The following is a 14,297-nucleotide window of genomic DNA, read 5'->3' as shown; positions in this document are numbered from 1 at the left end:
CACACACCGTACATCACACATACAAAAACAATTCGACCAAGTAATCATATAACTAAATTTGTTAATTAAATAAAAGTAAATAAATTAATTAAATTAAAAAAGACCCCTTTTTCTCCAGAATGTAAAACACCTAATTTATTTAAATCATTCAGAATAATAATTACAAAATAAACGATTTGGCATTAGAAGGACAATTTCATGGGGACAGAAACTCCAACAAGTGCACCGGGTCTCTCACAGCGTATGGAGAGGTAGGTGGTCTGTGTCCGTCTCTGTTGGACTTCACTGTGCTCAGGCGTTCAGCTGCTTTGAAATCTTGCCAAGCCTTTTATGTCACGCTGGGGTTCTTGTCTCGTCCTTTTGGTCGATAAAATGAGAGAAAGTTACATCTTGTGTCATTGCTTAATGAAGCACAATGTCACAAAGAGGGCGATACCAAGAGTGACATTTTCATTGCTAATTGTAATTCTGCATATTAATGCAAAAACTGGGATAATTGAAGTTTTTTACCAGGAAAAGTAGCAATGACTCTGGTAATAGCTACTGACTAACATGCTATCACCCAGTACTGGATCCAGGACGCCCACAAAATATGAACTGCAAGTGTGTGACATATTGTATTTTTTCCTGATTTGTATGATTTTTTTCTAATATAATGGGTGTGCGCAAAAGTTTCATCTTACACCAGCTCACCCCAACAAATGCTTGATACAAAGAAATATATTTTGTGGCCTCCTTTTTGATTCCTGCGTGCCACTGTCAGCACAGTCAGGTCAAAGCAAAACCATGGCTGCTGACTGTTGAGACAGAAAAAAAGAGTGCAGTACAGTCTTTTGGCCATTAGAGGCGGTGCTGAGCACTTGCTAAGCAGCAGAGTAAAATATAAGGCGGCCAATGCGGCTACAAAATGATCCCTACATTTGGTTCCAAATACTTTCAAGTAACTGGACTATTTCTGTCATTGTTGTAATTTTCACGAGCACTGAGACTATGCTCTGCTGACTGGTTGCATAACCAGCAGAAAAAATAAACACTTTTTCCTAAATGGTTCCAGATTTCATTCACAAAAGCACAGAAGCATAAAAATGTGGATCTTATTAACGAGCATTTCACATTGGTGAAAACGACCAGTTTTAGTGCTCTACATTGCCCCCTGGAGGTGGCCTCACATATTCTTTGAGGTGGAATATCTCCCTATATAGACTGTCTCTGGGAAGGTGCTACTTCACTGAGCCAGACGTGAACAAACCAATAATTCTCTTCATCACAGTGTTGCGTGCTGAGAGGTGAGCTCATGTCAGATGAGTGATAAGTATTTTTCTCAGATAAGAGTGAAGGCAGCTGTTGATGAGTTTGCCTCAGACTGATGCCTTTCTGAAGCTGTCGCTGCAAGCCTAGGTAACCTTCATAACCAAAAGCCCGGGACATAACACACACACACACACACACACACACACACACAGACAGTCTGTGGTTCCACCACCTCTTGCAGGCCGCGTGGCGTTCACCTGCTGCTGTCACAGCGCTCCCATGACCTCGGCGGAGTGACTAAGTGTCCCTGTGTCAGTGTGATATATAGACCCAGAGGCAGAATGGATGCAGCCGTGATGTTCATTTCACACCCTGACTCTCTGGAGGATCGGGAGACAAATATGTTTCCCACATGTGTGTCTCCGTGGTGTGATTTGTCTGGATGCAGATTATATAAATACGCACATCTCTGGCATATCCCTCATGAGCCTCTGTGTGTGTGTGTGCGTGTGTGTTAGGTCCAATGCTAACTCTTGGTAGCAGCATTTATAGGATTTGCTGGGGGGAGTAGATGGTAAATGATGTCCTGTGATGCTTCTCCGGTTAATAAAATGACTGCTGCTCCTGCTGAGTCAGTGTAGCTTGCAGGGTCTGGGGTTATAACCGCACCCATGCTGCTGCATTCAAGAAAGAGGAAGACGGAGCAAACCACAACACCTCACCCTGTCACCCTTTGGCCAGTTACTTGCAGTAAACCCTAACTAGTTTTCCTGTAATGAAATAGCGCCACACAAGGTGACAAACCCCAAAAGAAAAACACTGACCGATGAAGTGACTAAAACACTGCAAACAAGTCTGGACGTTGTCATTTGTGTGTCTAGTCTCGTACTGGGATTGAAAGTGCAGCCGTGAAATGGCGGAGTTAGAAAACTACTTGTGGTAACGCAGATCAGCTATTTTTAGCTCTTTTGAAACCCTCATGTTGTACAGCTTTTATCGAGATCATATCTTTAACACGGCACTGCATCAGGTATCTCTTTCCAGGGTTTACTTGTCTGTTCTTGTCATGTGGAGTGTCTTTTTCAAATGTCTTTGTTAAAGTTTTGGGCTTTGAACCTGTGTGGCTGTGTGGCTGTGGTTGATGCACTCAGATCACCTTCCAGTTTCACTTTCACCATGCTCTTTGAGGTGGTTAGAAAGGTTTGTCTTGTTGCTATCCAACACGTGAACTGTGTCTTTGCAGACTTTGCAAATAACTGTTATTAGCACCGGGCCGACTTTGGAAGATCCACCTCAGTTCATGTTACTGATGTTGAGCTTCCCTGAACGTGAGTAAGAGCAGTGTCAGGACAGCTGAGGTGGGGCGCCCTGGTAGCTCACTGGTTAAAGGTGTGTATCATGTGTTAAGGCTGAGTCCTGATTGTAGTTTCCTGGGTTAAAATCCGACCTCGGGGCCCTTGCTGCATGTCACCTCCTCTCTCTCCCCTGCCTTCCCTGTCTCTCTCCACTGTGGCTGTCAAATAAAGCAGAAATTCCAAAAACATAATCTAAAAAAAAAAAAAAAAACAGGCCACCTGAGGAATGTGCTGTGTCACCACATTACGGCATATCCTGATCTCTCAGTAAAGGCAGATCATGGAGACATTTCAGCTGTTCACATTTTAAATGCTTATGAGACATTTTAATCAATGACTCAGTAACTCTGATGTGATCCTATCAAGATATTTTACCCACAATAACAATAGTGTCATCATACAGGCAATTCTGCGGTATGCGATAATACTGTTAGATAATCATCTATGATGCACAATATCTGTAACTGATGATAAAAAATACCCTGAAAAAGGAAATTTTTAAAAAAAGCAGGAATCAGTCAGTGTTTTAAATATGTATGCTGTCTTGTGATATATTACACTATTGATTTATTGTTCCACCCTTATGCCACACTGTACTCTAACACAAGCTAAACACAGGCTACAGCAGCTTCGTATTAGATTTCTGTATTATCTAGCCTGCTGAGGAAGAATATTACTAGCAGAACTGAACAATTAATCAAAGTGTTATCAAAATCGCTGTATGGCCAAGTGCAATATCTACATCACAGAGGCTGCAATTTTTTGACAAAATACCATTGTAAATGTAGTATTTCAGTGCTCTGGCCTAAATCATATTTTCCAGATATAAGAAAACTTGTTTGTTTGTGTCATGCTAATTGTTTTTATTACGGTGCAAAAATAATTATCCAAACTTGTGAACCATATCGCAATTGCAATATCTGTCAAAATAATATATATATATATATTTAACCATACCATTAAGCCCTTATAATTAGTTTCTCTTTATGCCTGCATGGTATTAGCGCTGGTGTCTGTTTATTAAGCTGTAAAAGCTCAGGCTCATTGTGGCCTGCTCTATTCCCAGTCCTAGTGGGTCCAGTGGAAGGAGAAGAGTTGTCTGCACATTGCCAATGGAGAGAGCTGGCTGTGGCCTGACTACTGTCAGTAGTCAGGCCACATTGGCTACAGGCTAGCCAGGCCCCTGGGAGACTTCCCCTCTCCTTTTATCAACTCGTGGGAAAACGGGACCAGGGTCCAAGGCAACGCTGGTACCCTGGCACTCTTGACACCCCAGTAAGCCCAAGAGGACAAGGGGGTTCGGCCAGTTGGATGGCCTTTTGAGCGGAGGAGGAAGTGACAAATAACTGTAGTACATTTTGCAGGTTGTCGTGGCTTTGTTGAATCACCCCTGTGTGTTCCCCCTGCCTTTCCCATGTTGGTGTACAGGAACTCTCCAGCCACACAACTGCTCTGCTACTACATCTTTTGGCTGACGCGAGGTAACCCTGTTTTTTTATTTATTTCCCACCCACAGTGGTGATGTAGGTGGGCTGAGATGTATTGTCGAAATACACAACAACAGCAGGCTTGTTCTGAGATCCCTCTCCCAGCTGCCTGCATGTCTAACAGCGGTTGTCAGAGGTAACGACCTGACTAAGCAGATGAAGCGATCTGCGGCCCATCAGCAGAGAATACGACCATTACAGAACGCCTGATGTGGCGCGCCGTGTGAATTCTGCATTAATGGGCTCTGGGAGCCGACATACTAATAGAGGAGCATGCACTCTCCTTTCAGCTTTGTGTTTTCTATGTGTATTTGCATTTGTGTACACAGACATGTTTTCCTGTGTGCTCCCTTTGTGCGTGTGGAAATTTCATTCCTTACCACACGGCTTTATGACCTTGTTTTCTCTTCAGGTCATAGAAGTGATACCAAGGGAATGCAAGGGGTGATTTTTTTTTTTTTTTTGTTTAAACCATACACCATACTCTTTTGTTCAGGAAACTAATCTCCGACCGCCTCCACCCTCTAACCACATTATGGCCCGACTGCCCACGCACACACCCACCTGCTGCGGTGCACAGATGAGATGAAAACAAACAAGGAGAAGGGAGTAAACATGTGTAAATGCTGACTTAATAAAGAGCGCTCCTAGTGAAAACAACTCCAGGGACCCGAGGGCGGACCGTTCTCTGCGTTGGCCTGTGCAGCTGCAGCCCAGACGCAGGCTGATAAAAGCACCGGGCCCTGGGCCACCTCTGCCTGGGCCATCTCTGTCCCCGACCTGGAGCTGTACGATCTGAATGTGCTGCACACCATTCACTTAAGGCTCACTCTTATTCTCAGAGCAGGGGGGGGAAATAAATCATCTGCGAGCCAGGTTTAGTCACCTAATAAGTTATTGATCTGGAAGGAGCCAGCAATAAAGGCTAACTAAACAGTGTGGGCGCCCTAAGCTGTGGTGATGGGGAACCCTGAGGTCAGAAATGCTGAGGCCCGCTCGTTAATCCCAGAGAGTTATCCGAAATAATCATGACCTGGAGGAGCAGAGAGAATAAGATCATGGTAAATAATTGAGCAATGCGTATATTGGTTCACTCTGAGAAAAGACTGCTTAACCCTGATAAAAGGGGAGAAAGTCAGATTGAGATTTGAGAGGAAAGGGAAGGGAAGTGCAGATCCAGAAACCCACAGAACTCACCCAAGCAACAGGCTTTCAGTGCTTTTCTACCTGCTGCGATTGATACGCTCCTCCATTCACGCCATTCTGTTTTTTTTTTTTTCTCGCTCAAGGATTTCCTCTGTTGCTTTGAAATCTGATAATTGTTTCTCATTCTCAACTTTTACTCAATGATCGAGTGCAGATAGCTCTCTGTCCCAGGAAGACCAGCAGATAGCAGTGGCATCTTTATGCAGTGACGGTTGTGCAGTTGTATATTCACCCATCCTGCGCTGTGATCTCCAGCAGTGCAGATCCTGCCTCAGTTGAAGTCTCAACTGAATTCAATGCACGCAACAAAGTTGAAAGAGGATTTTTTTTTTTTTTTTTTTTTTTTTAAATAGAAGTAAACACAGACCACTGAGAGGAGGCATCTGGGTGGTGGGTTGGATTTGAAGTTGCTGCCAAAAAGGGCCTGCTGTTCTGAGTCAAATCAGACTGTGTTTCCGCCTCCACTGACCCCCTACTGCATGCTAACACAATCTATGCAATCTTGAGCAAGTCAAACAAGCCCTGGGATACTAGGAGCATTGTGTCCGACTAAGCGCTCGACAGAATGCCTCAAGATCATGCAGTCTGTGATGAAAAACAGCTTTAGAAAAGTGGGAGCGCTCTCCAAACCAAGAACAGGACCCATACACTAAATTATACCTCCAAAGAGATGAAAATCACCTCAGTTACCTAGCTGCTCTCTGCTCTCTCCTAAAACACAGCCAGTGGAACTGTTCCTGTGTTTTGGGTCGCTACACTGCAAAAACTCAAAATCTTACCAAGATTATTTGTCTTATTTCAAGTCAAAATTGTCTTATTCCTAGTCAAAATATCTCATTACACTTAAAATAAGACATGATCACCTCAGAAGTAACTTGTTTTTAGACAATTGTCTCTTGTTTCAAGTGAAAATTTGCTTGAAACAAGTGAAAATTTGCTTGTTTCATTGGCAAAATTTGTCTCTTGTTTCTAGCTATTTTTCACTTATTTCAAGTGAATTTTCACTTTTTCCACTGGCAAATTTTGCCAATGAAACAAGCAAATTTTCACTTGTTTCAAGTGAATTTTCACTTGAAACAAGTGAAAATTGTCTAAAAACAATTTACTTCTGAGGTGATCATGTCTTATTTTAAGGGTAATGAGATATTTTGACTAGGAATAAGACAATTTTGACTTGAAATAAGACAAATAATCTTGGCAAGATTTTGCGTTTTTGCAGTGTATGATTTTCTTGTCCCTCCTACAATGATGAATGAGCAACCTTACACACACGTGCCATCATTGACACACGGTAACGTAACCACACTAACAATGTGTGTGCAAGAGAGGACTATGTTTTTGGAGATGTTGAAGTTCTCTCTCATCTGAATGCCACATTAGCCCACCTCTTGCACAGCCATGACCCCATGTTATTTAATGAGATTGATAGTACAACCTAACATTTGCTTTGATACATTTTATTTCCAAACGTGGCTTTCAGCCTCTAACTGATGCTGAAACCGGCCACAGAAGGGCTTACAGTTTGCTGTATGTCCTATGCACCATCCTTAAAACTGCACCAAAGCAAGGAACCTCACTAGGAACCAGCGTATGCTTCCTATTGCAAAGACACTGTCCTAAGTGGCCATATTTCCTACAAATGCTACCTAATAAGGAAGCTTCCTTGCAAATGACACAGACCAATGATGTAATCATAGTCTTGTTTTTAATATTTTACAGCCATTACCATTGCTATTATTTTTCTTTAAAGAGCTGTTTTGACTAATTGCGTCAGTCTTGCCATTAAGTGCCTTGCCCTCCACCCAACTGTAGTTCCTCCATTAACTTCCTTTCTTACTTCACATCACGTCACCTCCTCTCCTCCCTCTATCCTCCGTTCCCTGTCACCTCTCTCTCTTCTTTCCTTCTCTCGCTCTCTTCTCTTTTTACTTTTCTGGTGATAAGGGAACAGTCTTTGACCTGCCGTGGCCTCCTAGCTTGCTCAGCTGGCATGTCATGTGGAGTGAGATGTCAGCGCTGTCACTGAGTCTGCTGTCAAGAGAAGGCCACAGCCGCGCTCGCGATGAAGGGATGGGGGGGAGATAAGGGCTTGTGTGGTAGACTGTATGATCTGTCACTTGTCACACCGTCCCTGTGGGTCGGCAGCCTCTCCAAGGAGGCCGCACAGCCCAGGTCGATGATTAGTTTATGGCTGGCCCTGCTCCTAAGTACTCCCTCAGCTAGGAAACATCCTGCAACAGATCATAGTGTTATGCAACATCGACTGCCATGTCACTAAACTCTATGGCCGATGGGAATGGCCAGCATTGTCCGTCATAAACAGGGATTGCCTCAGCTTGGTTGTTGTTGGAGACGGTGTGGAGGTTTACCAGCTTGGATTCGGACTTTGGTTTTGACAAAGCCCCGTTTCCATGGCAACTAATAGCCCCACTGACCTTGAGGGAGAGCACGTGTGTTTGTTTTGGAGAAGTTGGCGCTTTATGGCCGGGACTCGTTTGATAGGGTGTGAACAGCCCGATGGTTTTCAGAAGGGTGTTTGTTTTTAACAGACAAGAGCAGGAAGTGATAGTGTCGGTGTGACTGCTCTCGCTGTTTTGTGTGTGAACACACACAGACACACGCCCAGAATGTGTTATTTTATGTGCATCCAGCTCTCACTTCCAGTTGCAACACCCAACTAACGGCACGAACTTATTACTTTTTACCTATTATTCTGATTGCTGTCGAGCAGTGAGGCGGTTGTTATTGACGCGTTTATACCAAGAGGCGATGACACAAGTGCACTGCACTATCACTGCTTCAGCAATGAATGAAAACAAGCGAACTCGCATTATCTCTTAGGAGCCAGTGAATGCCTTTGCGAGTGCCAAAGGCAAGAAGCCGTGCTGTGCTGGGCAGTGAGCGCACAGTGCTTCCTCCCTCTTAGTTCCATAATTTGAGTTTGCCAGGACAGAAATCCAACCCTTCCACTCCTGAGAGCTGAGTTAGCCATTCAGGGCGATGTCCCATTTAGAAATGCCTGTTGACATGCTTGTTGCTATTCTGAGACTTCAGTGAACATTCACTTTAAATGCTTTTTTCCCCCCCTCCTCTTGGCTTAAAGACACTGGTAAACTAAAATGGTAAACGAATACACCCTTGGGTTTTGTCTTGCCAAAGCCTATCAAAAGAGAATGACGGTGATTTCATTGCCTTGTGTAGTTTTGATGTGCTATAATGTGCTTATTGTACACTTTATGGATGGCTGCTGTGTGTTCGGGCTTTGGGTATCATAATGCAGGCCGAGTTTACAGTGTCAGCAGTTCTTGCTTACAGCGCGGATGATCTCCCACAAAAACAGGGGAGTGATGTTCAGTCTCTGTTTGATTACTTGTGTATGCCTAATCAGAGAAGCTGTAGGAAAATATAGTTGAGATGACATGTGTGATTCAAAGAAGGGAGCGTTAGATTAGAGCCAGCAGATAAAGATAGTACCCTTGACAACATGCAAAGCCTCAGTATTTTTCATCCGAGCTGCTTGTGGTATAGCACCTCACTGATCTGCTGCATAACACCGAGGTGTATGGAATCCAGGTCTGCAGCATCCTGTCAGCCTATGAAATTTCATCATGAGTGGGCGAGAGATGATGGATTTACGTGTGCATTGTCGTGGGCGAATGTTTTGCTTTGATTAATTAGTGTCTTTTATTGGTTTTATTCTTGTAATGGTACAGGGTTTCAGCTGGCAGCTGTCCTTTGTCAATTTGTGATTTTTTGCTGACAATGCCACCACTACTATTACTATAAACTACATAAAGATCAAAATAAAAAATGTGTCAGTGGCATTGTTTAGCATCCTTGGCTGAATCTTTCCACATGTGTGTGGATTCCTTGTGGGCCTTTATCAGTCGGTGATAGTGCAGTCGCCTCCTGCTCACAGTGATACTACAGGAGGGAGATGTAGTTTGGCCCGTGCTGCCTGGCAGTGACCCTGTGGGCTTTGTGTCTCTATTTTCTCTCCCTGAGTGAGGGGAAGCCCAAGGACCGAGCAGCGCTATTGATCTGCCAGCCGGCCAATTTGCTGTCAGAAGCGTTGGGCTTGTTCATTATCAGTTTTCCTGGTGGAGAAAAGTAGCAGGCTTTCATTTCGTTGTGATGCCCTTGTGAAGTGAAAGGGGAGGTGGCGAGAGAGAGAGAGAGAGGGAGAGATAGAGAGAGGGAGAGGGAGGGAGAGAGAGAGCAGATTGTTGACTACCAAGCCAGTGAGAGCTTTAGAGTGGGAGGCAGCATAAGTTGGCTTGAAGAAAATTTAACAACAAAGGACAAGAGGCTGGGCAGTGTTTCCTCTGTGTTTATTTGACCTGCCATTAACCTGACTGTACTTGAAGCCTGGCACAGACCGCCGCTACGCTGTCTGTTGTGTCCTTCAGCGCCGTCCAACTAAGGCTGCCGGCAACGCAAGCCTGCAGCTACGTAATTAGATTGAAAGAGTGGAGTTTAATGTGACAAAAGCCTGACTCATTCATCAATATGACTGATGCTTCTAGGTCAGGAAAGCAGAAGAGAGCGAGAGGGAGACAAAGACCGAGAGCAGGAGAGAGACACAAATACATACAACATTCACGGCACGCCTTGACAGTTGAGCTCACCTGGTGTGCAGCTTGGTGCTGACATGGTGACTTACATGTTCAGCTCACAAATCTGGGATCAGACTCTAAGAGCTTATGAAGGACAAGAACGTGAACGCTTAATTGTTATAATCCACCGAGAGGCTGTTGCTTTAACATAATGGATTTTAATGGGTGAAGAAAGATTTCCCTCTCAATGTCAAATCAAAGAGACTGTTGCGCAGTGGGATCTGTATCCAGATGTATATGAGATAATAAGGGCAGTCTCCATCCTAAGTGCTGATGTAAGGACAGTTCCAGGAAGGACTATGCTACAGAACTGACTAATGCATAGGTGATATCATACTGACCTGCAAGAATCTGTGTGACTTCATTTAGCGTAAGCTTCTCCCGCTTGCACATCTGCTTGGAATTAGTTTCGTTTGTTTATCAGGGGTGGGGACACTTTGTGCACCAGATCTGTGTCCGTAAACCTGCCCTGACCTCTGCGTGGGCCTGTCCTTCTCTTCCAGAGCGTCCAGTGAACGCCGACCAGCAGGAGCGGACCCTGCTGAAAGGCGTGTTCAGCGTCAGGAAGGGCAAGACGCAGCTGCACAAGTGGGCCGAGCGGCAGGTCATTCTCTGCGGCACCTGTCTGATCGTGGCTTCTGTCAAAGACAGCCTGACGGGGAAGATGCACATCCTGCCTCTGGTGGGGGGAAAGGTGAGAGCTCAAGAGTTCAGGGTCGGGGACACTGATGTTCTGAACCTGCGCCTTTCCCCAGGGAAGAGCCCGGAGTCCTGGCTGAGTGAAGCTACAACAACACAGCTGGGATGGACTGCTGGATAGAGCTGAGTGCAGCAAGCATTTGCAAAGATGAAGCGTGTTTACACATGCATGCTGTACATGTTGCCTGTATCATCTTAAAGGACCACACCAGTGATTCTGGATGTGTAGCGTAATATCTACAAAATGTATTTACCTCACAATTCTGCAATTCTTTTCCTAAAGCAAGCAAATCATCTTTTAGAACTTTGATATCATTTTCCTCCCTTTTATCCAGTTCAGTTCAGTTTTGTTTATGAATGCTGATGACTTTGTTAGCCATAGAAGCTGAACATTATAAGGCTGTTTCAACTAAAAATTCAAATTCTGAAATCAAGGGATTTTGTTTATATCTTGTAAAATCTTTACCCATGCAAAATGGCTTGTTGCAATGTAAAATGTGGGTAAATTGTATCAAATTCACTGGGATGCTCCTTTAAGTGGAGTTTCTCAAACATGTGCATTTGGTGTCAGAGAGTATGTCCTCTATGGATTTCATCCCAACCGAAGAGTACAGACGAAATTTTAACTGATTAGCACATTTAAAGGAAAAATCCACCTTAAAATAGTCGTTTGCAGTGTAGCTTTCTCTTCATTCCTGGATCTATATTATTTCTGTGGATAATGGGTCAAATACTGTATATACAGCATGATGTTACATTGAGAAAATTCCTACCACATCTACAATGGAGCATAATAAACAGTGATCAGTGATGTTAAACATGGTGTCAGTCCCTCAGAATCAAAAGAACAAGGGCTTCTTGCCATTTTGCCCAAACATCCAGTAGTCATACCAGGAGAAATCCATGGTACCAGAAAAATACTAGTTTCACCTCAGACAGTAGCTTCTACAATCCACTATTGGTCTCCCCAGCTTATTTCAAAACCCACATCTGAATGTACAAGTTCAGGCTTTTTCCCCGGGAGCTGCTGAAAGGCATTATGGAAAATGTAGGCAATCACTGACTGAAGTAGAAGTACACAGGGCAGACTGCAGGAAGGCAGAGTCACCCCACAATGTGTTGAACAGCACTGACTGATCATATATAGCCGTGTAAAAACCGCAGGTGCAAGTTTGCCTTTGAACAGTGTCATGGCAGTAACAGGTAGTGACAAACATCCTTGTTGTTGCAGTTGTTTTTTTCTCTCCTATTGTTGCTCTTCACCATACCTGTGTTTTTCTTTGTGCCAAGGTGGAGGAGGTGAAGAGACGGCAGCACTGTCTGATGTTCAGCTCAGCCGGATCACAGGCCCAGACGTACTACGTCAACTTTGACACGCTGGCAGACTACCAGCGGTGGCACAGGCAGGCATCAAAAGTAAGTAGGAGAGAAAGAGCCTGTGTGCAGTTTGCTTGCATGGAGGCATGTTTCCTTCCATCTTTCCTCTCAGCAGTGTTGTGTTTGTTCCTGTTTAGTCCCTCTGGGCTTGCACTGAAATCAGACACTGGATGCTTCGAGCACAATTGCCTGCTGCGTTGTCTGCCTGTTGAGTCCTCCAATCAGAAACCACCTTTCTGAGTGCCTCTGATTGGCTCCACAGAGGCAGAGACTCTTAGCAGTGTCTGACATTGATTGAACAGTGTACTTCGGTATGATTCACATGGCTTACCTTGTGTTTTTTGCATCCATTAGCCTTTACTGCCGTGGAGTCTTTTTTTTTTTTTTTTTTTTTTTTTTACAGCAGCTCTCATACAGAGGCTTAGTTATATAAGTCACTGTGGATGAGAGGATGCTAAATGACCCAAACTCATTTTGGATTTGTATTGTATACTGTGCATCTTTCACAGAATCCTGCCAGGTCCTCACAGCCATTCTTCCAAAACTCATTGTTTCTGCTCTGCTCAGTTTGCTTTGCTTCTATATCCTAATTAATGGCCATTGTGTCCCGGCTCCTTCCTGGGCCCTAACAGCCTCGATGAGAGCCTCCACTGAGGCAGAGCCAGCGCACAATTAGCCACGGAAGAAAAAGCCAGCCGAAAAAAAAAAAGAAGAAAATCCAATTAGTTGCAGATTCGTGCTAAGTCCAGGATCTCTCTCTACCATGGTGGCATGGATTACTGGGTTAGAGTAGACTGTTAGCACACTGTGACTTGGATGGGAGGTTTCTGTGGAGACAGGAGATGATGACTGATGAAGGTTTTTGGTGGATTCAGGCCAGTGTTTATGGTACATTGCACAAATCATGTGAGTGTGTCTGTGTGTGTGTGTGTCTGTGTCTGAGTACGAGCGAGTCAGTGAGTGCATTTGTGCTTGCAAATGAGCTAGTGAGGTGCAAATGAATTTCATAATATAGAGATACATTATACTGCTCGAGTAGCGTATTCTGATATGCTACTCTAGAAGCACAATATACAACACGCAGAATATATATATATATATATATTTTAGGTTTAATACACATTTTCCACGTCGTCTTTTGAGCTACTCCGAGAGACCGGTTGGAAAACAAGCAAAAGGTGAACAATGTTACAACGTGCACATAAAATCACTCAAAACTGTGGCCCCGTAAAGCCCTTTGAGACTGTAAACGGTGATGAAGGGCCATAAATAAACTGAACAGGCAGGTATACAAGCTGATAGCTGATAGTCAACCATCCCTATCAATATTAATTTGCTATTACTGCTATTATTCATTAATAGTAATATTAATTTACTATTACTGCTGTTATTCATTAGCAGATACAGAGTAGCCCAGATGCAGATGCAGAGTAGAAGCATAGTTTGGTATAAACATCAGTTTCGGGGGATTTGATCACAAGTGGACAGCTGAGACAGATTATCCTTCACACCTGGCGTTACCCCCAGAGACCACTTGTGATCAGATAAGTGATCGGCCTCAGAACCTTAATTCTTCCCTTGCTTTGTTTTGTTTTTTTGTTCTTTTTACTTTGATTCCCCAACTCCCTTCTCCCTTCCCTATCTCTTGCTCATTAATGAAGCAGTTGAGCCCAAAGACTCTTACCTTTTTTTTTTTTGATTATCTATGAATACTCTGCCTTCTCACCGCCAAAACAAACTTCATTTTAATTTGAATTTCATGCCAGCGCCTTATCTCCGCTCTATCAAAAGCTCCTCTCTTACAAGGAACAACCAGGCAGTCTTCTGATGTTGCTTGAGACACAACAGGACGCATTAGGCTTCACACTGCAAATGCAATGTGATCCACAGGCTCCCCACCTCAGAAGATGGTTTGAGAGATTGGATCAATGCATCTCCAGGGTGCTTTTTTTACCCCGTTCACACCTGTACTTATGACTGTTTACTTGTGGTCGGATCACCCCCAGTGCATGTGAAAACCAAGTATGAACAGGGCTTAGCTGTATTTGCTGATGCGGTAGTGAATATGTCAGCTTGTTGTGAAACTTTTACAATCTGGCATCTCCAGGCATTTTTTTAAAGACACGTCTGCCTGCCCTGTTGTCTTTTGAAATGAAAATGTAGACAAGTAGGAAGATTTTGATGGCTGCAGTCAGCTTCCCTGTGCCCCATTTTCATCTGGCCTGCTCGATATATTGTCCGTGGAATGAAATTGCATCAGCAAGCAAACAAGGAAGAGCTGAAATGTGATAAGTTCAGCTGTGGCC

The 14,297-nt window shown here is 43.9% G+C and overlaps 1 protein-coding gene across 1 annotated transcript in view; it reads left to right on the top strand.

Moving 5' to 3' along the window:
• The window catches only part of phlpp2 (PH domain and leucine rich repeat protein phosphatase 2), a 49,003-nt gene that overhangs the window by 12,652 nt on the left and 22,054 nt on the right, over positions 1-14,297 (top strand). The window contains exons 4-5 of the mRNA XM_030079189.1: positions 10,419-10,609; positions 11,905-12,030. Coding sequence (XP_029935049.1) covers positions 10,419-10,609; positions 11,905-12,030 — 317 coding nt within the window. The remainder of the gene's footprint in view (positions 1-10,418; positions 10,610-11,904; positions 12,031-14,297) is intronic.

This window comes from Myripristis murdjan, chromosome 3 (assembly GCF_902150065.1).
Source record: "Myripristis murdjan chromosome 3, fMyrMur1.1, whole genome shotgun sequence".
NCBI classification, from domain to species: domain Eukaryota; kingdom Metazoa; phylum Chordata; class Actinopteri; order Holocentriformes; family Holocentridae; genus Myripristis; species Myripristis murdjan.
This window is presented reverse-complemented; position numbering and strand designations above follow the sequence as displayed.